General features: G+C 46.4%; 2 protein-coding genes across 2 annotated transcripts in view; one reads left to right on the top strand and one right to left on the bottom strand.

Annotated features, from left to right (window-relative positions):
* The window catches only part of TTC13 (tetratricopeptide repeat domain 13), a 38468-nt gene extending 36938 nt beyond the window's left edge, over nucleotides 1-1530 (bottom strand). The window contains exon 1 of the mRNA XM_032183856.1: nucleotides 1140-1530. Coding sequence (XP_032039747.1) covers nucleotides 1140-1530 — 391 coding nt within the window. The remainder of the gene's footprint in view (nucleotides 1-1139) is intronic.
* On the top strand, nucleotides 1513-25028 carry ARV1 (ARV1 homolog, fatty acid homeostasis modulator). The gene is made up of 5 exons (XM_032185343.1): nucleotides 1513-1627; nucleotides 17961-18080; nucleotides 19076-19229; nucleotides 22240-22464; nucleotides 22959-25028. Exons 1-5 carry the CDS (start codon nucleotides 1529-1531, stop codon nucleotides 23063-23065), a joined length of 705 nt encoding a protein of 234 aa, XP_032041234.1. The 5' UTR covers nucleotides 1513-1528; the 3' UTR covers nucleotides 23066-25028.

Here is a 25028-nt window from a genome sequence, read left to right on the forward strand (position 1 = left end):
CAGGGGAAAAACAAAATGAAACAGCCTTCTTATAAGGAAGTCAAAGAGTATCTAAAACCATTTGCTGTAAACAGAAACTTGGAACTAAGCTGAGCCATAAATGATAACTGGGTGGGAGAAGTTTTACAACAGAAGCAGGGCTAGTGAAAAGCAGAAGGTGAAAGTCTGAAGTCACAAAGTCCTGTAAGAACAGTGGCTCACCACCCACAGCTCCCAGAAAAATCATTGCTGGGGAGAGGTTTCAGCACCGCCCTGTTCTTTATGCTGGCCAAAATGTTTCTCTCCCGTGCCATGGGCAGCATCATCAATAGGTTATTTGTTCTGTGCTGGTGCTCTTAAGTCAGTGATGGGGAATTCAGCGTAGGCTCACTGAGCACATCTGACTTCACGTGTCAAAATAAAGAGATGCTGGCAGGACCTGCTAACTCCAGAATCCTTTTCTGCATAGCAGTGAAAATTTAATGAACGAGTTTTTGAACAAGGTGGCAGGGCATGGTAACAGCCTACCTGGTGCAAGGCAGAGGGGGCAAAGCACCCCTTCACCTTTGCAATTCTCGGGGCAATGAAGATGCTGTGCATACAGGAGGAGTGGAGCTGTCTTTGTCTACAGGTTAGATACACTCAAGCCTGTATCACCCTGCTTTGTTAGCAGCTTTCAGCGGGATCAGCGGAGACACTCCTGGAGCTGGCGGCAGGCAGCAAGAGGAACGCCTGGAGACAGCGAGAGCCACGGCTCCTGGGACAGCTGCCCAAGGAGCTGGGAGCTTCAGGGACTCCTCCAGCGGGCGACTCACTTGGCCACAAGATTTGAATAGCAAGGAGCGGAGTGCTGCGCTGCTGTTTTAGGGCAAGTAGGGTGAGCGTGTATGTACGTATATTAAATTAAAGGCTGTCTCAGAGCACCCCGTACCCCGCCAGCCACAGGGCTCTCCGCCAGCCCTCCCCACCACATTGCGCAGCTTTTATTGATCTCGGCGCCGGGTGAAAGTCTGCCCGGCCCTCGCAGCCAGCCGCGGCTCACGGCTTTGCGAACCCCCCGATCCCCCCCGGCCCTGAGCGACCCCGGGGCTCCCCCTCCCCGGCCCGCTGCCGGTCCCAGCCCCGTCCCCGTCCCCGTCCCCGTCCCCGTCCCGTCTCACCGCACTCGGCCGCGTACTGCTCTGCCCACTCCGCCGCCGGGCCCTGGCGCTGCCGGTGCAGCTCCTGCTTGAGCAGGGACACGGCCGGGTAGCGCTCGCTCAGCGACAGCGCGGCCCGCACCAGCGCCGCCGCCACCGCCAGCGCCGCCCGCAGCCCCCGGGCGGCCCCGCGGCCGCCGCCGCCGGCAGGTGCCATGTTCGCAGGGGGGGACGGCGAGGGACGGGCAGGGAGGAGGGCGCCGCCGCGGAGCCTCCTGGGATACGGAGTCCGGCCCCCACGCTGGTCTCCCCGGGGAGAGGAGCGGCGAACTACAACTCCCGGCACGCCCCGCGAGGCGGGCCGGTCCCCGCACCGCCTCCGAAGGCGGAAGGGAGGCGCTGCGGGCGCCATGGCGGAGCCGGGCGCGTACCGCTGCGTGGAGTGCAGCGGCGGCGCGGAGGAGCTGTACCGGGACTACCAGCGCGGGGTGCTCCGCATCGCCCTCTGCGTGAGTACCGGGGTGCGGGGGGGGCTCAGCCGCCTCGTCCCGGCTGCACGGCCCTGCCTTCCCCTGGAGATCGCACGGGGAAGTAATAAACAAGCTCTTGGTGCTTTAACCGGGGCCTTCGGATCGTTCCGAGTTACTCCTGTCAAGGTTTGGTGACAGTTGGGTAGGTTCTCCTCCAGGGGGTAGTTCTGAGGTGGTTTGGGTTTTGGGGTGATTTTTTCTTTTTTTTTTTTTTCTTTTTCTTCTTTTTTTTTTTTCCCCTTTTTTTTTTCTTTTTTTTTTCTTCCTTTTTTCTTTTTTTTTTCTTCTTTTTTGTTTTTATTTTTTTTTTTTTATTTTATTAATTTTTTTTTATTTTTTTTTACTTTTTTTTCTTTTTTTGTAACGTGGAAAAGCTGAGCGACCCAGCACCCTATATTTTAACATGGGGAGGAAGATCTGCCACAGAGGGATTTATTAATGTACATCTTCACTAAGCCAATTATCCGCATTTTTCACAATATGCTATACTTCTCCTTATAAACTCTGGGAACCTGGCACGTTTACACATCACATAATACCCTCTAGTAAAGCTTAAATTAGTTGTGTGCTGTTCAGGCCTCGTTTGTGTTCATCTCACCTGCTTACACAGCCCTTGGCACTCGGAGAACACTGCAAGAAGTTGGGTGAGTTGGCTAACTGTGAGGCTGTGGCCAGGTTTGTGCTGAAATTCCTGTACACCTGTAAAATCTGGGGTCATTCAAGCGTTTCTTAAATCAGAAATAGAGGTTGGAAGCACACATTTTGTAGAGATCTGTGGCTGATTTGTATTTGGATAGATAGTAAAAGATCAAAATGTTAAAATGGGTTGTTACTGTAGAACATAAAATAGCTAAAAACATACACAAAAACCTCTACAGATTGATCAAAAACTGGAGAGAGCAACAGTTTTTCTGAGGTGGAAGACAAACTAGGTAATAGAAATTGGCTTCTGCTGGCTGTAGGCTTGCAGGGAAAGACAGATTTTTAGTCACTTCTTAGCATTAATATTATATATCAATCCTTCAGTTTACTTTGGAGCTTCAAACTCGTCTTTGGAATCAAGGACAAGTTGGATGCGAAGGGACAAGTGTAATGTTTATGCCTGCAGCCATATCCCATGAGACTTAGTACATCTTGTGAACCCGTGTTATCAATTACAGTTTTTATTTGGCTGTGAAAATCTCTAAGGGAAACCGGGATCCAGTAGATGGCACTTGCTCCTCTTAGCATTTAACCATTTGATGACAGAGAACCCTGTTCTCTTGGAGCTCTGGCATCCCATTAAGGTCAGTCAAAAGTCGCAGTTGCTGTGTTCATCACGAATGCAGAACTGTTTGAAAGAGCAAATAACAGTGTAAAAGAAAGAATAAACGAACCACACTGTCCTAATGAATTGGAATTGAGTCTACCTTTCTCCATACAGGTCCAGATGTGTAGCATTCTTCTCTTATTCCTGTCAATCATTTTCCTGCACCTATGTTGTGGGTTGTCATGGTTTGATTTGTTTTAGTCCTAGTGGCCCTTACTTGGTGTTATCACATAATCTCTAATCCTTTGTCTCCATTTCTGGCCACCCAGGATGGGCTGAGAGGAGGAGCAGGCCATGTGAGGAACAGGCGGTAAGAAGCACGTCGCCTCACAGTTTATCGAGTGGAGATCAGAATGTTAGAAAATTGTTAAGATCAAAAGGCTCCTTGAAGTGAGCTGATCTAAATTCAGCTTTATGTATGTATTGCAGGAAAGCACTGTTGTCATCTTCAGCTATCAAGAACTCATGGCAATTATAAAAATAACAGGGCAATTCTTGTTTCATTTCTGCCCTTTAATCTGGAAGAACGTTCTTGTCACCGCAGTAACATTCAGCATCGTGCTGTTGACAAGAACTATCCAAGCACGGAATGTCACTTGATACCCTTCACGAAATTCAAGAGCAGTGTTAGAGTGAGTTTGTCATTACCCTGAAAATTGTAATCAGTAGAATTTTCTGCACTTCAAAAAATGCAAAGATCCTGCTTACCAGAATGAAGTATCATTTAGATCGGACATTTATATAGCTTGGAATGTAGACCCTAAATTACAGTGGGAACTGTCATGAAAATCTGAATGTATTTCAGAAATTTTGGAGGACTAAGGTGAGACCAGAAGGCGTATTCACTTGACCTGGGAACATCCTTTGTGAAATCAGAGCATGGAGTTAGACTGCTTGTCCTTTATGGCATAAAGAACCAAAAAATGAAGAATACCTACCTGGAAAAGACTGTATAATCATACTCAAAGTGAAAACAATGGACATTATCCAAATATTTTTTTTTGTTAAACAGCAGTGGGATACTTGTATCTCATTCCCATTTTCAAGTAGTCCTTGAAATAGTGACACGTAAAGGAAAATACAAACTATCTGTTTCATATTAAAATAATATAAAGTGTAATAGGCTCATCTACTTAGTTTTTATCTCCAGAAAATTAGGAGCATGTAGAACATTGTCACAGCTATCACTATTCTATATTGACCCTATGAACTTGCTCCAATCCTATTTTAAAGTGCTCCTTGATGAGCTAATAAATCAGCACCTAGAAGGTCTTTGCCATTGTCAGAATGGTCCTGTCATGCAGCACCATTTGGAACATCATCTTGAGGTTGAAGAAGTTGAGTTCTCCAAACATGATCTTCCATCTAGCCCTACATTTATTTTTAAGGTGTGTTTAACATGATCTGGGACTAATATTCAGGTGGAAGATTTGAATTTGTATATCCACACAAAATACCACAATTCTGTATTCCATTCTTAATGCTCGAGAGAAGAATGGATTTTTTTTTCCAGAGGCAAATACTAAAAGCTTCCACTATGGCTCATCTGTTTCCAGGCCACAATAATAGAGTGCAGTTTAGGAAATTTGATCTAATATGGCACTGCTTCAGCTTAGTTCCAGTAATAGTTTCTATTGCTCTTACAAAAAATAAGTTTCTTAGAGCTCCATGGTGTAATTCTGATGCAGACAAGCAGACCTCACAGGTGTTAATATGTACTCTGGAAATAAGTTTGCAAAGGCTACTGAAAAACTTAAGGAAACATTTTTCCTTTATCAAACATAAAATTCCACTTAGTGCCATGAAATTTGGGATGGAGGAGTCATGTCTTTTGTAAAAAGTCCTGTGGGGTGGCCAACTGCTACAAATTTTTCAAATTCTAACTTTTTTTTTTCTTAAATCTAATTTGTTTAATTGGTATTAGTTTCAGCAGAAGCCAACCCCAGACCTCTGAGACTGTGCATTCATTCTTGAGATTTGCATTTAGTGAATGAACGTTTTTCTCATCTTGCACGGATTTTGCTGTGGAAATGTCATTACAAAGAATAGGTGGGCTGTTGCTCCTTAAAAAGGACTTAGCGGTATTTATAAATGGATAGTATTTTTTTTGAGGAAATTCACCTCCTCAGCAAGAACCTGTTCAGTGTGTTTTTTTGATTCAGTGTGATAATTAGTGAGGCAGACGGGGTGGATGTGTGAGAATTGCCTCCAGTGAAGGTAAGGTTTGGTGGCTGCTGTGTCTGTCACTCATCAGTCCGGTGTGAGTCCTTCACTGTAAGCTTGCTGACATTTTCCAAATTTTTACCCGGAAGTGATGGTCAAAGTAAGTGTAGGTGTTCCGTTATAGAAATGATTTTTAACACTCAAATCCTTAACACTGAAATGATGTGTAAGTAACATAGCAGAATATTCAGTTAATAATATTCTGAACCAGCTGTTAACAGCAGTAACAAAAGTACTGTTCTGATAACGTAGCCATTATAGTATTAATGCTATAGGAAAAAAAAAAAAAAAAAAAAACAATTGGGCTAACCTCAGATAAATTCTGCAGTTGAAGTGGAAAGAATATAAAAGGGAATTAGTGAACTTGATTGATTCAAAAGCAGAAGGAAAAGCTCTTTTTTTTTTTTTTTGTATTTGATTTTAAACCACTTTTTTGTTTAAAAAGAGTTTCAAAATTGTTAATAGCTTCAGACCCTAACAAAGGAAAATAAATTATCCATTGCAATGCATAGCGTTCAGCCAGGATCCCCCTTGTGTTTTGTAATAAGAAAGCCAAATTGCCTGAGCAGGGCACACTTCATTTAGCTTTTCTGCAATTAAAAAATAATTGAAAAGCTCTTTTATTGCAGCAAAGCAGAGAGACTATAAATGCTCTGAATGCAAAGCATTTATGTGGTAAGGTGAAGGATCTCCCGAGAGTAAAAAGATCATCCTGGAAAATAAAGTACCATATTTACATAACTCAATCTGCAGAGCAATTCACTGCTGCAATGTGTTTCATTTAGGAAAAATATTATAAAAATATATTTAATTTTAATTTTGTGAAATGGAGTGCATTTCAAACTGAACTGTTTTATTTTTTGGCATATTAATACAGCTGCATCCCTCATAAAGAACCCACTCCTGAAAGCAGCACGGCTGATTACGTTTTATTGTTTAAGGGTGCTGCTGGGGTTAAGGGTAATATCTCAAAATAATGGCTGCATGTTATTTTGCCCTCTGAACCTATGTAACTGAACCTGTGTTCATGTTGAACCCATGGAAATGGTAAGATGTGCTCTACGGGTAGACCAGCAAAAAATTGTAGCTTCATTTTGCCAAACTCTAAACACTAGAAAAAGCAATACTAAAATGAAACTGTTGCACTGGTGTTCCTATTATCCACAGATTTGCAAATATATTCCTGCTGTGGTGTAGTATTCGTGTTGTTTTTAATTTAGGATGGAGCCTGGTTATTCAATACATGTATTTATTTTCTGTAGTACGCTCTAGACTCTCTTCAAGAAGAATGCTTTTTCCTTCTCCAGCCCCATTCTCAAATGCTTTTACTTAAAAATCCAGTATATTTTAATGTTGGAGAGAGCACTCTAAAAATGTATGTTCATATACTTCAGGAACATAGCCCTTCGGTGACAGTAGGTACTTCCCCAAATATTTATATGCCATCGTTTATTTTGCATAAATCTGTGGACTGTGTTCACAGCTGAGTATCTCTGATGAATAAAGAATAGGTACACCTTTTGAACAGAATTTTATAAAAGGCTGGTAAAAATGCAGTAATAATTAGCATTTTAGTACTTTATTCTTATTTAATAAAACTTGCTGTTAAAATATATATTGCTTTTCTGATCTTTTTTCTGATTGTTTTGATCAGAAAGCATCTTGTAAGCTTAACTGAAGAACGTGGTTGTACTGGTGTTTGAAGAGGCTTGCATCTTAAAGATGTCTTTTTTAAAATAAAATACTTTGATTTAAAAATGTGCCTAGTTATCATAGAGTAGAAATTTGTTTTTTGAAGTAACAGACAAACCTAGTCAAATACTGTCAATAATTCATAAATTAATATTCATTTTAATTCATTGGAATACTGAAATACATTCAAAATAGCATTTTTTAGAGGATAGAAGTATTTATTGGACTTGAGTGTGTTAGTATCAAGCGTTCCTATAAACTGAAATGTAGCAATTTAGAAGAAAATCTGTAAGTGAAATTAACGGTGGCACATTTGACCTGTCTCTTCTGCAGCATAACCTGAAAATAGCTTGTAATCCAAGTCATCTATTTTTTCAAGAAAACATACCGGTTATGTCCTGTTTATGACGTCAATTGCATGTTTAAGGAAGAAATTAGAAACTGTTTTAAAAACATGCCGAAATCCAGATACTCCTTTCAGTAGGTTTAGATCTGGTTGTGATAAATTATTCATTTATTTGAGAAAGACCAAAGAAAGCTGAAAAAGCTCCGTTTTGTTAAAGATATACTTCACCGGAGATGCTGAATGGGCTGTTGTCTACAGCTGTACAGCGGAAATTAGACATGAGCACCAGTATTTTAGCTCACTCTGAGCAGCCTGGCTGAAATCTTAGAAGGAGGCCTGCCACCAGTTCTGCATAGCTGAGCTGCTCCTGCTGATCTGCTGCAGAAGAGCTAGGGATTATCGATGTTCATAAAGTTACATCATTTTACCTAGCTAAAGCTGTCAAGATAAACATACATGCACTTGAACTGCATTAACCTTTGCTTGCATTGATTTTGCTGAAGTCAGGCTCTAGTTACGAGTTTCCTTGCTAGGTGTTTAAGGTTAGTGGCAGATGTTTTAGTATTACAGCGGGAAAAGGGGGGAGGAAAAAAAGAAAAAAAAGCAAAGCCAGGCACAGAGAAAATTTGATTTTGGAGGTTTTACTTACTCTGTAACGTCCTCATGATATAAGAAATGTCTTCATTTTGTCTGGTAAGTCTGTGTCAGCACACATACAAGTCTTCAGTGCGATGCTTCGAAGATCTCACAAGTCCCTGAATCTCCCAAAAACTCACTTTGGCTAGGTCAATGGCTGGATAAGCAAAAAGGATTTTTCCTTTATATGGTTAATATGCAAATAGAAATTGAGTACATTAAGAATAGGATTCTGGTCTAACTCACAAAGACAGGCAGACATTAATGTAGGTTCCTGTCTTCGTGTGAAATGTCTTCGTGTGAAATGTCCTTGAAAGATGCTGGGTTTTGTGATATGTCAGATTTTCTTTTTGCCATTAAAATAACACAAGGGAAATAGGATTCTTAAATGTTTGGTGGTGGTATGCTGAAATACTGAATTAAGCAGCATCCTTACAGCTGCAGAAGATTTGTTTGGTTGTGGCAGCCAGAAGCTCTGGAGGAGAAGCCCCATACTCAAGGCTAATGCTCTACTTGTGGCAGTCGCCCTGTATGTTTGTGGTAGAATTTCCAGATGGTTTGTTTTGCCTGGAGGGTTGGTCTGATATATTTTAATAATCTAAAATGCTTCTCAGCCATCAGTGAAAACTTCTCAGTAGATTTTAGCCGTAGGGGTTTTGATGGGTGTTTGGCCAGGACCCCTTCATTTGCAAAAACGGTTCTTTACTCCTCTCAGAAAGGTTTTGGGCCCTGGTGTAAAAACGTTCAGTTCTAGGAAGAGTGGAGAGCATTATGAATTTGTGGGCATGGAGGATATCCTTCATCCTTAACCTTTACAACACATGCTGTGTTGAAGAAAAATCTTTTGTTTGTGCTTGTCCAGTGCTTGTGTGAATAAACTTACAAAAAAATTGGAGTTTACCTGTGCTACATCAGCTTGGAGATTTGACATAAGTAAATAGCTGCCTAAATGAATGTGTTCATGATTTTCCTGTAGAAGGAAATGAAGCAAGGCATTGCCTTTAATTATAATTAAAATTTCTTCTGTGGTAGATTTTTCTCTTTATTAAATGCTGTAACTGTGGTCTTCTGGTAATTACATCCTTTCTTCCATCACTCTGACTTTAATGTTAGACCCTTCCAACGGTTGGATAATTAAGTTAATTTTTAAATTAACTTTAATATTTGAGTTCTGCACTGTTGTTATACATAGTATTTTCTTTTCTGATCCAAATAAGTTTGTTGTTGTTTTTCTTGAGCTGGACCAAGAAGCATTGATTAGTGGTAGCAATGTTCCTCGGACAGTCTATTTGATTTACGAAACATTTGTTCAGATGCTTTTCTTGATATGGAAATCGGTCTTCTGAGTCAATTTGCTAGTGAATTTTTACCTGCTCAAATTCTCCAATAATATCTTTGCCTTTATATTTATCAGAATTAGCTTTGGACACAGGGAATACTCTAAAATGGCAGAAACCTTTTGCTCTTTGCTGAGAGTTTGTCTGTAGGTTCACGTTGTCTAATGTTGATTTTTCTGACTGTGGCAGCATTTCAGAAAGCTGCTGTGCAGATTTCTGTGTTGGCAATGCATAGCTGTGCGCTGATTAAAATGGAAATAGGGACCGTTTCTGTGACTTTGGTACTCTGAGGATGGCAGCCGATATTTAGGCCTAGGGGAGTGGGATTAGCTCAGGAGAGGCTGGAGGATCGGTGGCAGGAGAAAGCCGGCCCACAGGTGCACTGCCTTCTGCAAGTGCCCTTGTTTGAGCTGTGGTGGTGGCTGTGACCATAGAATTATTAGGGTTGGAAAATCCCTTCAAGATCATCTGGTCCAACCATCTCCCTACCACCAATGTCACCCACTAAACCATGTCCCCAAGCACCACCTCCAACCCTTCCTTGAACACCCCCAGGGACAATGACGCCACCACCTCCCTGGGCAACCCGACCCAGTGCCTGACTGCTCTTTCTGAGAAGAAATGTTCCTCATTTCAAGCCTAAACCTCCCCTGGCGCAACCTGAGGCCATTCCCTCTAGTCCTGTCACTAGTTATCTGTGAGAAGAGGCCGGCCCCCAGCTCCTCACACCTTCCTTTCAGGCAGTTGCAGAGAACAATGAGGTCTGCCCTGAGCCTCTTCTCCAGACTAAACAACCCCAGTTCCTCAGCCACTCCTCACAGGACTTGTGCTCCAGGCCCTTCACCAGCTTTGTAGCCCTTCTCTGGACACGCTCCAGGGCCTTGATGGCCTTCTTATAGCGAGGGGCCCAAAGCTGAACAGAGCACTTGAGGTGTGGCCTCACCAGAGCAGAGCACAGGGGGACGATCACCTCCCTGGTCCTGCTGGCTACACCATTCCTGATACAAGCCAGGCATGCTGGATGTCTTTCTGGCTACCTGGGCTCACTGCCGGCTCATGTTCAGATGAGTATCTAACAGCACCCCTGGATCCTTGTCCTCTGCTCAGCTTTCGAGTCACTCTGTCCCAAGCCCGTAGCGCTGCATGGGGTTGTTGTGGCCAAAGCAGAGGACCCGGCCCTTAGCCATGTTGAACCTCATCCCCTTGGCCTCTGCCATTGATCCAAACTTTCCAGGTCCCTGTGCAGAGCCTCCAAATGTACAGTGTTGTGAAGTAGGAGTGGAGTTAGTCTGGAATTAGTCCCCAGGGCCATGACTCTCGGGGTCCTGGGCACTCACCAGCCACTGCCACCTCCCAGGGCCATGGGCACCCCCAGGAAACCTCAGTGGGACACGGGCACCCTGCCAGGATGTGGTCTCTCCTCCTGGGGCATGGGCGCCTGGGCAACACCTCACAGCTCTTCTCTCCCGGCCCAGCTCCCTCGTTCCTCTGCAGGTGTGTTCTCTACACCCCACACCCAGCAGCCCTCACTTGCCCCACTGCCTCCCATGTGGCTGCTGCCCCAAGCCCCTTGGTACCAAAAGGACGGACACAGGTTGTGTAGGGATGATCTTTATTGAGCTGGGAGAAGTGGTCTGCCACCAACAGAAATTTTCCAGAGTCTCCCAGCCAGCTCTGCTGCACACACGTGCTCCTGCTGTCCTCTGTGGAGCAACAAAGCAGAGCCACGTCCTTTGGGATGCCAGCGGTCCCAGCGGCACCTCAGGGAGGATGGAAAAGGAGACTTCTCCTCAGAGGTCCTCATGAGATGAATGGCGAGTCCCCGCTGGCTGTTGTTCTGGCTGGGCGTGGGCAGCCCAGCAGGGGACAGCTGGCATTGTCGGTGGTGCCCACGCAGGGAGGAGGTGTTCAGGGCGATGTTGGCATCCAGTTGTCAGGGGAGATGCCTTCAGCGCAGCGAGAGCCTTCGGAGGGCTGAGGTGTGTCCTGCCTCACCGGCTCGCTGTCAATCTGAAGGGAATTGACTGTCAGGTGGCTGAAAATGCTGTGCCACAATTATTAGCCAGGCACTTCCTTCCACCTGCCCCTTTTCCCAGTGCGATGCCTACCCTCTCACGGGCCTGAAGGTCCTAAGCCCAAGGGCTACCCCAGCAGGTCATGGGCATTCCCTGGCCACTGCCATCTTACAGGGCCGTGGGTGGTGGCCGGGCCACGCGCCCCTTTCCCTGGGTCATGGGCTCCTCCTATGGGGCAACCCCCAGCCATGGGTCCCGAGCTCCTCTCCCCCCTTCTCCTGGAGCATCAGCCTCCCCAAACCCATGGCCAGCAGCACTCACTCGCCGCGCTGCCTTTCCTGTCACCGGTACACGGGATGTACGCTCTAGATGAATTTGTGGAGGGGACGCACGGGGGCTGTTCTTCTCCCGTGCTTGTTTTGCGCCTTCTTCCTCCGACGTGGCAGCCCAAGCTGTTGCAGGCGGAGCTGGTAGAGGCGCTTCAGGCACCTCACCATGATGGCAGCGTTGGCCTCCATCCGGCAGAGCAAGGCACCATCATCCAGAGCGTCCTTTCCCCGGCGGTCTGTCCAAAAGGAAGCTGAGGCCCGCCGGCCCGTGCCCTGGAAGCAACAAGAGAAGTGGCACAGTGAAGGGCAGGGACGAGGGCTCACGAGGTGGCGAATTGTCCTGCTGGGCTCGGCTTCCTCTGGAGCTTCCAGCCTCGTAGGACTGCTCCGGGCAGCCGTGGGGGCTCGCCACAGGCTGGCCCTTTCCTGCACGCGGCGTCTCCAGCACTCACCTGTCTGAGGCGTCTCTTTACTCTTCTCCAGAGGCTGTGGGCAAGCAGCCCCACGCCAAGGAAGCAGATGGTGTCCCAGTGAGTGCACAGCAGCCAGACCCTCCTGCCCAGGGCAAGGTGTTCCCAGAAGTGGAGCAGGGGGTAGGGCAGGTCGGAGGGCTGGCGCTCGGTGCCGACGGGACGTAGCTTTGGGCCCTCTGAAGGGTCCACGGAGTTCAGCCTGAGCCGGATCCAGCTGGGGCAGCTGGAAAGGCCGAGGCTGCAGGGCCAGTTGGAGACCTGGTGCTTGGCACCTAGGCTCCGGCTGACCCTGACCCTTTCCCAGCAGTGGTGGCCGCAGAGGCCAAGGCCACATGCCTGGAACACAGCCACGGCCAGAGCCGTGACCAGGAGGAGAGCCAGGATGAACTTCATGCTGCTCTCTCCTGATGAACACAAAGCAACGCAGGGATGGCTGTCACGCTGAGCAGAGCTCCAGCAGTGACCACCAGCGCTAGCAGCAGAGACCAACAGCACTAGCGGCAGTGACTACCAGCACTAGTAGCAGTGACCAACAGCACTAGAGGCAGTGACCAACAGCACCAGTGGCAATCACCAGCAGCACTAGCGGCAGTGACCAACAGCACTAGCAGCGGTGCCCAGCCGCAGCCTGCTTTTATACCCAGCCCTGTCTGAGGTCACAGGGCCTGTCGCCTGGAGACGGGCAGGCAACAAAGGCCATGGTGAGGCTGGGGAGGACGCGGGCAGCTGGGCTTCGAAGCCTGCTGCTGCCACTGCAGTCTGCAGAGGGGGTCTGTCTGACCAGCGGGGCGGTGGGCCTGAGCCCCCTGTGTTTGGGACTGTGCCCTGGATTTCTCAGTGAGAGGGAGCCGTGGGCCGAGCCACATCCGAGCGGGGCAGCCGTGGCACGGTTCTCCTCAAAACCCTCTTGGGGGCAGAGTGGAAGCCCCTATCAAGAAGAAAGCCCCAAAATGGCTGTTGGTTGAATAAAATTGTAGAATCATTAAAGTTGGAAAATGTCTCCAAGATGATCTGCTCCAACCACCCCCTACTACCACTGTTGCCCACTAAATCATGTCCCTAAGCACCACATCCAACCTTTCCTTAAAACCCCCCAGAGGGTTTGTGATGCCACCACCTCCCTGGGCAACCCGTCCCATCCCAGTGCCTGACTGCTCTTTCTGAGCAGAAATGTTTCCTCACTTCCAACCTGAACCTCCCCTGGCACAACCTGAGGCCATTCCCTCTAGTCCTGTCACTAGTTATCTGTGAGAAGAGGCCGGCCCCCAGCTCCTCACACCTTCCTTTCAGGCAGTTGCAGAGAGCAATGAGGTCTGCCCTGAGCCTCTTCTTCTCCAGACTAAACACCCCCAGTTCCCTCAGCCGCTCCTCACAGGACTTGTGCTCCAGGCCCTTTGCCAGCTCCGTACCCCTTCTCTGGACACGCTCCAGGGCCTTGATGGCCCTTCTTGTAGTGAGGGGCCCAAAGCTGAACAGAGCACTTGAGGTGCGGTCTCACCAGAGCAGAGCACAGGGGGATGATCACCTCCCTGGTCCTGCTGGCTACACCATTCCTGATACAAGCCAGGCATGCTGGATGTCTTTCTGGCTACCTGGGCTCACTGCCGGCTCATGTTCAGATGAGTATCTAACAGCACCCCTGGATCCTTGTCCTCTGCTCAGCTTTCGAGTCACTCTGTCCCAAGCCCGTAGCGCTGCATGGGGTTGTTGTGGCCAAAGCAGAGGACCCGGCCCTTAGCCATGTTGAACCTCATCCCCTTGGCCTCTGCCATTGATCCAAACTTTCCAGGTCCCTATGCAGAGCCTCCAAATGTACAGTGTTGTGAAGTAGGAGTGGAGTTAGTCTGGAATTAGTCCCCAGGGCCATGACTCTCGGGGTCCTGGGCACTCACCAGCCACTGCCACCTCCCAGGGCCATGGGCACCCCCAGGAAACCTCAGTGGGACACGGGCACCCTGCCAGGATGTGGTCTCTCCTCCTGGGGCATGGGCGCCTGGGCAACACCTCACAGCTCTTCTCTCCCGGCCCAGCTCCCTCGTTCCTCTGCAGGTGTGTTCTCTACACCCCACACCCAGCAGCCCTCACTTGCCCCACTGCCTCCCATGTGGCTGCTGCCCCAAGCCCCTTGGTACCAAAAGGACGGACACAGGTTGTGTAGGGATGATCTTTATTGAGCTGGGAGAAGTGGTCTGCCACCAACAGAAATTTTCCAGAGTCTCCCAGCCAGCTCTGCTGCACACACGTGCTCCTGCTGTCCTCTGTGGAGCAACAAAGCAGAGCCACGTCCTTTGGGATGCCAGCGGTCCCAGCGGCACCTCAGGGAGGATGGAAAAGGAGACTTCTCCTCAGAGGTCCTCATGAGATGAATGGCGAGTCCCCGCTGGCTGTTGTTCTGGCTGGGCGTGGGCAGCCCAGCAGGGGACAGCTGGCATTGTCGGTGGTGCCCACGCAGGGAGGAGGTGTTCAGGGCGATGTTGGCATCCAGTTGTCAGGGGAGATGCCTTCAGCGCAGCGAGAGCCTTCGGAGGGCTGAGGTGTGTCCTGCCTCACCGGCTCGCTGTCAATCTGAAGAGAATTGACTGTCAGGTGGCTGAAAATGCTGTGCCACAATTATTAGCCAGGCACTTCCTTCCACCTGCCCCTTTTCCCAGTGCGATGCCTACCCTCTCACAGGCCTGAAGGTCCTAAGCCCAAGGGCTACCCCAGCAGGTCATGGGCATTCCCTGGCCACTGCCATCTTACAGGGCCGTGGGTGGTGGCCGGGCCACGCGCCCCTTTCCCTGGGTCATGGGCTCCTCCTATGGGGCAACCCCCAGCCATGGGTCCCGAGCTCCTCTCCCCCCTTCTCCTGGAGCATCAGCCTCCCCAAACCCATGGCCAGCAGCACTCACTCGCCGCGCTGCCTTTCCTGTCACCGGTACACGGGATGCACGCTCTAGATGAATTTGCGGAGGGGACGCATGGGGGCTGTTCTTCTCCCGTGCTTGTTTTGCGCCTTCTTCCTCCGACGTGGCAGCCCAAGCTGTTGCAGGCGGAGCTGGTAGAGGCGCTTCAGGCACCTCACCATGATGGCAGCGTTGGCCTCCATCCGGCAGAGCAAGGCGCCATCATCCAGAGCGTCCTTTCCCCGGCGGTCTGTCCAAAAGGAAGCTGAGGCCCGCCGGCCCGTGCCCTGGAAGCAACAAGAGAAGCGGCACAGTGAAGGGCAGGGACGAGGGCTCACGAGGTGGCGAATTGTCCTGCTGGGCTCGGCTTCCTCTGGAGCTTTCAGCCTCGTAGGACTGCTCCGGGCAGCCGTGGGGGCTCGCCACAGCTGGCCCTTTCCTGCACGCGGCGTCTCCAGCACTCACCTGTCTGAGGCGTCTCTTTACTCTTCTCCAGAGGCTGTGGGCAAGCAGCCCCACGCCAAGGAAGCAGATGGTGTCCCAGTGAGTGCACAGCAGCCAGACCCTCCTGCCCAGGGCAAGGTGTTCCCAGAAGTGGAGCAGGGGGTAGGGCAGGTCGGAGGGCTGGCGCTCGGTGCCGACGGGACGTAGCTTTGGGCCCTCTGAAGGGTCCACGGAGTTCAGCCTGAGCCGGATCCAGCTGGGGCAGCTGGAAAGGCCGAGGCTGCAGGGCCAGTTGGAGACCTGGTGCTTGGCGCCTAGGCTCCGGCTGACCCTGACCCTTTCCCAGCAGTGGTGGCCGCAGAGGCCAAGGCCACATGCCTGGAACACAGCCACGGCCAGAGCCGTGACCAGGAGGAGAGCCAGGATGAACTTCATGCTGCTCTCTCCTGATGAACACAAATCGACACTGGGATGGCTGTCACGCTGAGCAGAGCTCCAGCAGTGACCACCAGCGCTAGCAGCAGAGACCAACAGCACTAGCGGCAGTGACTACCAGCACTAGTAGCAGTGACCAACAGCACTAGAGGCAGTGACCAACAGCACCAGTGGCAATCACCAGCAGCACTAGCGGCAGTGACCAACAGCACTAGCAGCGGTGCCCAGCCGCAGCCTGCTTTTATACCCAGCCCTGTCTGAGGTCACAGGGCCTGTCGCCTGGAGACGGGCAGGCAACAAAGGCCATGGTGAGGCTGGGGAGGATGCGGGCAGCTGGGCTTCGAAGCCTGCTGCTGCCACTGCAGTCTGCAGAGGGGGTCTGTCTGACCAGCGGGGCGGTGGGCCTGAGCCCCCTGTGTTTGGGACTGTGCCCTGGATTTCTCAGTGAGAGGGAGCCGTGGGCCGAGCCACATCCGAGCGGGGCAGCCGTGGCACGGTTCTCCTCAAAACCCTCTTGGGGGCAGAGTGGAAGCCCCTATCAAGAAGAAAGCCCCAAAATGGCTGTTGGTTGAATAAAATTGTAGAATCATTAAAGTTGGAAAATGTCTCCAAGATGATCTGCTCCAACCACCCCCTACTACCACTGTTGCCCACTAAATCATGTCCCTAAGCACCACATCCAACCTTTCCTTAAAACCCCCCAGAGGGTTTGTGATGCCACCACCTCCCTGGGCAACCCGTCCCATCCCAGTGCCTGACTGCTCTTTCTGAGCAGAAATGTTTCCTCACTTCCAACCTGAACCTCCCCTGGCACAACCTGAGGCCATTCCCTCTAGTCCTGTCACTAGTTATCTGTGAGAAGAGGCCGGCCCCCAGCTCCTCACACCTTCCTTTCAGGCAGTTGCAGAGAGCAATGAGGTCTGCCCTGAGCCTCTTCTTCTCCAGACTAAACACCCCCAGTTCCCTCAGCCGCTCCTCACAGGACTTGTGCTCCAGGCCCTTTGCCCCTTCTCTGGACACGCTCCAGGGCCTTGATGGCCCTTCTTGTAGTGAGGGGCCCAAAGCTGAACAGAGCACTTGAGGTGCGGTCTCACCAGAGCAGAGCACAGGGGGACGATCACCTCCCTGGTCCTGCTGGCTACACCATTCCTGATACAAGCCAGGCATGCTGGATGTCTTTCTGGCTACCTGGGCTCACTGCCGGCTCATGTTCAGATGAGTATCTAACAGCACCCCTGGATCCTTGTCCTCTGCTCAGCTTTCGAGTCACTCTGTCCCAAGCCCATAGCGCTGCATGGGGTTGTTGTGGCCAAAGCAGAGGACCCGGCCCTTAGCCATGTTGAACCTCATCCCCTTGGCCTTTGCCATTGATCCAAACTTTCCAGGTCCCTATGCAGAGCCTCCAAATGTAAAGTGTTTTGAGCAGCACTCACTCGCTGCGCTGCCTTTCCTGTCACCGGTACACGGGATGCACACTCTAGATGAATTTGCGGAGGGGACGCACGGGGGCTGTTCTTTTTCTGTGCTTGTTTTGCGCCTTCTTCCTCCGACGTGGCAGCCCAAGCTGTTGCAGGCGGAGCTGGTAGAGGCTAAACACCCCCAGTTCCCTCAGCCGCTCCTCACAGGACTTGTGTCCCAGGCCCATCACCAGCTTTGTAGCCCTTTTCTGGACATGTTCCTGGGCCTCCATGTCCTTGTAGTGAGGAGCCGAAAGCTGATCACAGTACTTGAGGTGCTGCTGCTCCTCTGCTTGCTCCTACAAGTTATTTCCCCCTCAGGTCTCCTGGTTGAGGCTCTTATAGGACTGTTCATAGCCATTCTGTTAACTGTTACAAGAGCCTCTTGTCAGGAGGATCAAGCGTCTCTTTAAAAAGAAGGAAATGGTAACTAACTAAGTACATCCTTCATAATTTAATGATCTGTGTTAATCTGAAGCCTACAAAAATAAATGGTGTATCTTTCTGGCTTACAAAGGAAATCTTTGTATTAACCGTAGTGTCAAAGGGGGAAAGTACAATTTTTGTGGATGAATTAAAAACCTTTTGAAAATTAAGATTACACTAAGGAAAGACTAACAAGAATTGACTAGCTACTTTGTATTTCTGCAGTTGTGCTAAGCTCAGAGGAACATTTCATAAACTTTTTTCTTTTTTTTTTTTCCTAATTCTTGTTATTTTATGATTTTCAGAAATCCTGCCAGAAACCTGTGGACAAATACATTGAGTATGATCCTGTTATCATCTTGATTAATGCAATTTTGTGTAAAGCACAAGCATACAGACACATTCTTTTCAATACAAAGATAAATGTAAGTTGCCATGCCCCCACTTTCTGACTTTTTTATGTTAAAGACAATATTTAGGTTTGTTAAATCGGTTGGAATAGCTGTAAAAATCAGGAACTGTTCCCTTTCACAGCTATGAGCAAGCTGAACAAGTTCAGTTCTCAAACAAATAAAGGGTCTAATATTATGAATGGAACATATGAAGTCTCAAACTCTAGCTGTTACTGAGAAAGTTACTTTCTCTACAATACCAGTAAAAACAGCTATCATCCTACATATTAAAAAAGAAAAAAAAAACAACAAAGTATTCATTCACAGAAGTTGCATTGTTTGTTAAATCTATGTAAAATCAAAGTTCACCCTCTCCCCCATTGGCTTATAGACCATGTTTAACGTTGAAATATGTGAAGTATGGACACTCATGACGTAATTTTTGCATCACTTCAGAGGATACTTTAAGTTTAGTTTGGTTATATTGCTCCTTTTATTGTTGATTCCTCACCCTTGTCTAAAGTAAAAAATATTTTTGGTCTAACTACACTACCAGTTTCTTCTAATACAGATTGCCACAGGGAAAAATAAAAACAAGGGTGCTTGAACCAGTTCATTGAATGGAGTAAATGCCGTTACACTGAAGTTTTTGACAGTATAGCTAGCTCTATTAGCTACAGCACAATTTTTGTTTTTATATTTCTAACTGAAAGAGTTTTAACAATTTAAAAAATATAAAAATAAAAAGCAGGCTTTAAAAACTACTTATGTATTTTCTTCTGTGCAGAACTGTTAACACAGTTTTCTACACCCTCTAATTTGCCTATCAGATTAATTGATGTTAAAAAGATGATGTGCTAAACTAGTGGATCAACAGAAGTAATTTGCTTATATTACTAAGCAAATAGAAAATAACTACAGAGCTTGTTTGTTTAGAGATATAGAAATGTATATCAAATACTAATTTAACACTGATTTAATTTATGCTGATTTAACAGTAATGATTTTATTGTTCTTTCATTTACCAGATTCATGGTAAGCTCTGCGTATTTTGTTTGCTCTGTGAAGCTTATCTCAGGTGGCTCCAACTGCAGGATTCAAGCCAAAATACAGATCCTGATGACTTAATCAGATATGCCAAGGAATGGGATTTTTATAGGATGTTTGGTATTGCTTCTTTAGGTAAGATCAATAATTATTTCATTTAACTATCAAGTGTACATTCTAAGCATTCAATAATTTTATGAGTCTTTCAGCAAGCCTGTATTGAAAAAAAAAAAAAACACAACACATTAGAATAGATGTCATGTCCGACCCAGCATGGTTAAATGATTATGCACATGTTCTCTAATTTACTAGCAGGAGGGTTAGAACTAGTTGATCTTTTAGGTCCCTTCCAACCCAAGCTATTCTATGATTATGATTCTATGAAATTCATATCTCAACACTGATTACAATTTAGACCAATATTATCAGCATTATTGTCCTGGTTTCAGTTAGAACAGAATTAATTTTCTTCCTAGTAGCTGGTGGAATGCTGTGTTTTGGCTTAGGATGAGAAGAGTGCTGATAACACCCCGATGTTTTAATTGTTGCAGAGCAGTGCTTATACCAAGCCAAGGACATCTCAGCCTTTTGCTCTCTCCTGCCAACAGGCAGGCTGGGGGTGCAGTAAGAGCTGGGAGGGGACAGACCCAGGACAGGTGACCCAAACTAGCCAAAGGGGTATTCCATAGCATCTGACGTCATGCTAAACAATATATAGGGGTGGCTAGCCGGGGGAGGGGGCCGGACTGCTCGGTTAGGCTGGGCATTGGTCAGCGGGTGGTGAACAATTGCATTGTGCATCACTCGTTTGTACATATTATTATTACTTTCCTATTATCACCATTGTATCATTATTATTATTATTATTGTCATTATTATTTTGTTATGATTATTTGCCTGTCTTATTAAACTGTCTTTATCTCAACTCACGGGCTTCACTTTCCATTTCTCTCCCCCGTCCCAGAGAGGGAGGGGGGAGGGTGAGCGAACGGCTGCATGGTGTTTAGCTGCCGGCCGGGTTAAACCATGACAGTCTTTTTGGCGCCCAATGTGGGGCTTCGTCAGCACGACCCACTTCCTCCTCTGATGATATCCCAAAGTATTTGCCTTCTGGCCAGTCCATAATCATTTCCAATATTCCTGGGTGACTGGGGTTTCCTATTCAAGCCCGCTGAGTAATCAGTGCAACCCACTTGCTCCATGTAGCATCAGTTGCATGATGCGTAGAGGAGACCCTTCCCTTGAACATCCAACCTAGTACCGGCAATCGGGGTGCTAGGAGGAGCTGCACTTCAGTACCAACCACCTCCGAAGCAGATCGAACTCCTTCATATGCTGCCAATATCTCCTTTTCAGTTGGAGTATAGCGGGCCTCAGATCCTCTGTATCCCCGACTCCAAAACCCCAGGGGCCGACCTCGAGTTTCCCCAGGTTCTTTCTGCCAGAGGCTCCAGGTGGGGCCGTTCTCCCCGGCTGCAGTGTAGAGCACATTCTTTACATCTGGTCCTGTTCGAACTGGCCCAAGGGCTACTGCATGGACTATTTCCTGCTTGATTTGTTCAAAGGCTTGTCGTTGTTCAGGGCCCCATTCAAACTCATTCTTCTTACGGGTTACTTGGTAGAGTGGGTTTACAATCAGACTGTAATTTGGGATGTGCATTCTCCAAAACCCCACAACACCTAGGAAAGTCTGTGTTTCTTTTTTGTTAGTTGGTGGAGACATAGCTGTTATTTTGTTGATCACATCCATTGGGATTTGACGACGTCCATCTTGCCATTTTATTCCTAAAAAATGGATCTCTCGTGCAGGTCCTTTGACTTTATTTTGTTTTATGGCAAAACCGGCTTTCAGAAGGATTTGGACTATTTTCTTCCCTTTCTCGAAAACTTCCTCTGCTGTGTCACCCCACACAATAATGTCATCGATGTACTGCAGGTGTTCAGGAGCTTCCCCCTGCTCTAGTGCAGACTGGATCAGCCCATGGCAAATGGTAGGGCTGTGTTTCCACCCCTGGGGCAGTTGATTCCAAGTATATTGGACTCCCCTCCAAGTGAAGGCAAATTGTGGCCTGCACTCTGCTGCTAGAGGGATGGAGAAAAATGCATTAGTGATATCAATTGTGGCGTACCACTTGGCTGCCTTCGATTCAAGTTCGTACTGAATTTCCAGCATGTCCGGCACTGCAGCACTCAGTGGTGGCGTCACTTCGTTCAGGCCACGATAGTCCACTGTTAGTCTCCACTCGCCATTAGACTTTCGCACTGGCCATATGGGACTATTGAAAGGTGAATGAGTCTTGCTGATCACTCCTTGGCTCTCCAATTGACGAATTAGCTTATGGATGGGAATCAGGGAGTCTCGGTTAGTGCGATATTGCCGCCGGTGCACAGTTGTGGTAGCGACTGGCACTCGCTGTTCTTCAACCCTCAACAACCCCACAACAGAGGGGTCCCCATAATCACTTCGAGCAGTCCGGCCCCCTCCCTTTTTTGTTAGTTGGTGCATATCAAATCACTGAAAAGTAGCAATATTCAAAATCGTGGTCTGAACCGTTCTCATAGTTTGAAAACTAGTATAGAGCTCAGCCAGTTGTTGTGAGAGTTGTTTTGACATCTGCATGAGTTCCAGTGTTACACAGAGAGAAGGTGTCAAGAAAAGTCTAATAGCTCAATGATATTTTCACTTCAGTGTTTCTCCTGGTGCTGCATGGAAAGGGTTCATTGCTGGTGACCTTTTCAAAAATAAAAAGTATTGATGATCTTATTTTACAGATGAACAGACAGCTTGGGAAAAAGAAAAAAAAAAAAAAAAAAAAAGCTCCTTTTGTTGAAAAGTAGAGTTTTAATGTATTAAACTGCCTGTGCTGTATGGTGTCAAAAATTACAAGTATGACCATGCTACATACAGAAATCTGTGATAGTTATTTTGAATGTAATGATACAGAATTAGCTTAGGTAAGTAATAGTCACATATGACTATTAAAATGAATGCAGGAGCTGGAGGACATGTTCATGTTTACATATGTCTTTTAAATAGCAGTGTCTCAGTTTCATTTGACACAAAGCATTTCATTAAAATGTTTCAAAAAAAGACTTGATTTTGGTGCTTCATTCTCTCTTTCCATCTCCTCTTATATCCTCTTAGAACAAACTTCATTTCTGGTTGGCATCTTTATTGCCTTGTGGTGGATGAGACCTGAGATGCTAAAAACCAAGTCTGACTTCATTTTACTTCTCAAAGCACTGCTGTTGTCTGGCTATGGAAAACTTTTGCTAATTCCAGCTGTTATTTGGGAACATGACTATACGCCTTTGTGCCTTGTGTTTATAAAAGTATTTGTCTTGACATCAAACTCTCAGGCAATTAGAGGTACGTTTTTGCTTTGTTACTACATGATTTGTGTAGAACTTGTGTGAGAATGCAGCTGTTAGTCACTTTTGTCACTTTTAAAGTTTTTTTAAGTCACTTTTGTTGTTGTTGTATCAGTATCAGACATCACTGACATAGCTTCAGCCTAAAACAGTAATATTTAAACTTTCATATCAAGTGAATTTTAAAAAAAAACTTAGATAAGAGGTTCTTTTTCTTTTTTTTTTTTTTATCCACCATCTCTTTGTATATGTTACATTGTATACATCAGTTACGGTTTGAGACACCTTAGCGTGGATCATTGAAACATTAAATAGAATTCTTTGTATGTCTGGAAGATGAAAATTTCATGTTAATTTTATGCATGGCTTTGGAATTCAGATTTTAACACACTGGTGTGATTTCTTACACGTACAAATTAATATGAATTCTCACATGGTTTCTGTGGACTTCTTAGCTGGAAATCAATACATTTGTTTTGTTTTCTTTTGCAGTTACATTGAACTTGAACCGAATGCTCTCTTGGTTGGCCATCGTCTTTGGATTAATTCTGGAAAATGGTGTGGTTTGCTTGGTCCAGAAAATTGGATGGGATGTTTGAAATGTCAGCGCAGACCTAAGGAAATACAACGTGGTGATCATTTTCTGAGAATGATCTCTGCCAGCAGGCTCCGAAGACACTATTTTTATAGTGATAAAGAAGATGATGGATAACAAAAATTTTCATTAGTGGTGTGAGTGGATGGTTTTAGGATGAGTTCGAAAGAGAAACTTCAGAAGGTGTCCTGTTTAATTTGATGAGCCATAAAACTTCAGCCTTAGTTTTTTGCATTAAAAATATGAATATGTCGCTATCCTAATAGCCTTACAATTCTGGCTGTATGGCTGTAATAAAAAAAAAAAAGGTACACTGAAAAAAATCAGCACTGCTAACCATCACTGCATTTTGTCAGAAAGATGGGGATGAATCCTTCCCTTAAACGGAAGGAAAAAAGTTAGTGGAAAAATATAAAAGGCAAAATTGACATTTCCACTAAACCAGATTTTCAGAGAGAAGTGAACACATACAACAGATTTTTAGAGAAAAGGCAGCTATTACAGATTGAAACTGCAGTGGATAAATTAAGTTGCATTCTCCTGAGTGCTTATATAACAATCCAAAATAATAAAATATTTAGTTCTAGAATAATCTCTAGGACGTATAGTTTTAAATGGCTTTGAATTTTATGTGATCTCATCAAAAGTGAAGTATGAGGCTGCTCAGCAATGTTCTTTTATGGAGTATTATTTGTTGGAAAAGAAACAAGATTTGGACTGTATTAATAAAGAAACGTTTATAGAAGTTCTGCATCCTTTTTCCCCAACAGGCAAGGAGAATGCTAGATGACCCACAAGAGAACTGGCAGAATTGGTTTTCTCGAGGCAGCATTTAGGACACTAACCTTACTCTTCTGCAGATCAGTTTCCATCATGTTTCATCCAGTGTTTAATTTTCCTGCTTCAGTTCTAGAAGGCTGTACTGACTCAGATACTACTTCCCTACTTCATTTTTCCCACATGCAGTCTCCTATCTCTGTTTTGGAAAATGCATTAACAAAATTAACATTTTGCAACATCTTCAAGTTAATTATGAACAGGTTTAGAGTAAATCTAGATTATGAGCACAGAAGACATCAGACTTCTTAGAACCCTTGCAACAACACAAGCCATGTTAAGTTACTCTGTTAGAAAAGCAAATGATTGCTAATTCTTTTTTAATAGGTCAGAGGTTGACACCACTCACATATGACTTGTTAGATTTGTTATCTTTCTGAGCATGTGACAGTGAGGCCAGAGAAAGCACACAAACAAACAAACAACAACAACAACAAAAAACACAGCCTCTTTTAAGAACACAAGACAAGTCAACACTTCAAGTACTCCAGCAAGCACATAGTTCTGAAGGAGTATGGGGGCTCCACCTTGCTACTGGTGTCAATTAATGACCAGACAACTGATTGTGGGTGTGCAGTTGTTCATTGGTTGAGCAGCAGCATTGTCAACATGGTATCTAGAACATGCTTTGCTTTACATAATTACTTTTGGAGCGATACTCCTCCTCCAAAAGTTTTTTTTTTAAGAAGAGTATGTTGCATAAGGTGCATAGATTAGTGTTTGTTGTCCTCCTACAATACCAACACACATCATTGCAACAGATGCTGCAGGTTGAGATGATGCAAAGGGAAAGAGCAGTAGATCTTTTAGAAAACCTTGAGGGGTGCTGGTTTGGCCTGCTTTCATTTTCTTCTTTCTCCTTCTGCCAATAGTGTAAGAGGGAATGCAGTTCTGCTGCAGCAGAGAGGGTGACAGAAGAATAGGCACTAGGAAGATGCTGGTGTGTGTGCTGAGCTAATTCCCACTGTTACTGTAGCTGTCATCTGGCATTTAGTCAGCTCTCTGTTCATCTTAGAAGTACCTCAGCATTGCAACTGATAAAGTTTCTTACCGTTCTGTATGTCCCTCTTCAGGAATTGATTTCTCCTCCCCACCCACCCACAATTTATTTTTTTCTAATGATGTAAAAG

This window comes from Aythya fuligula, chromosome 3, assembly GCF_009819795.1.
Source record: "Aythya fuligula isolate bAytFul2 chromosome 3, bAytFul2.pri, whole genome shotgun sequence".
In the NCBI taxonomy this organism is placed as follows: Eukaryota; Metazoa; Chordata; class Aves; order Anseriformes; family Anatidae; genus Aythya; species Aythya fuligula.

Coding starts and splice junctions, on each gene's coding strand:
- ARV1 (XM_032185343.1), top strand. CDS start 1,529: ATGGCGGAGCCGGGCGCGTACCGCTGCGTGGAGTGCAGCGGCGGCGCG. Junction 18,081..19,075: donor TTTTCAATACAAAGATAAAT/GTAAGTTGCCAT, acceptor TTCATTTACCAG/ATTCATGGTAAGCTCTGCGT. Junction 19,230..22,239: donor GTTTGGTATTGCTTCTTTAG/GTAAGATCAATA, acceptor ATATCCTCTTAG/AACAAACTTCATTTCTGGTT.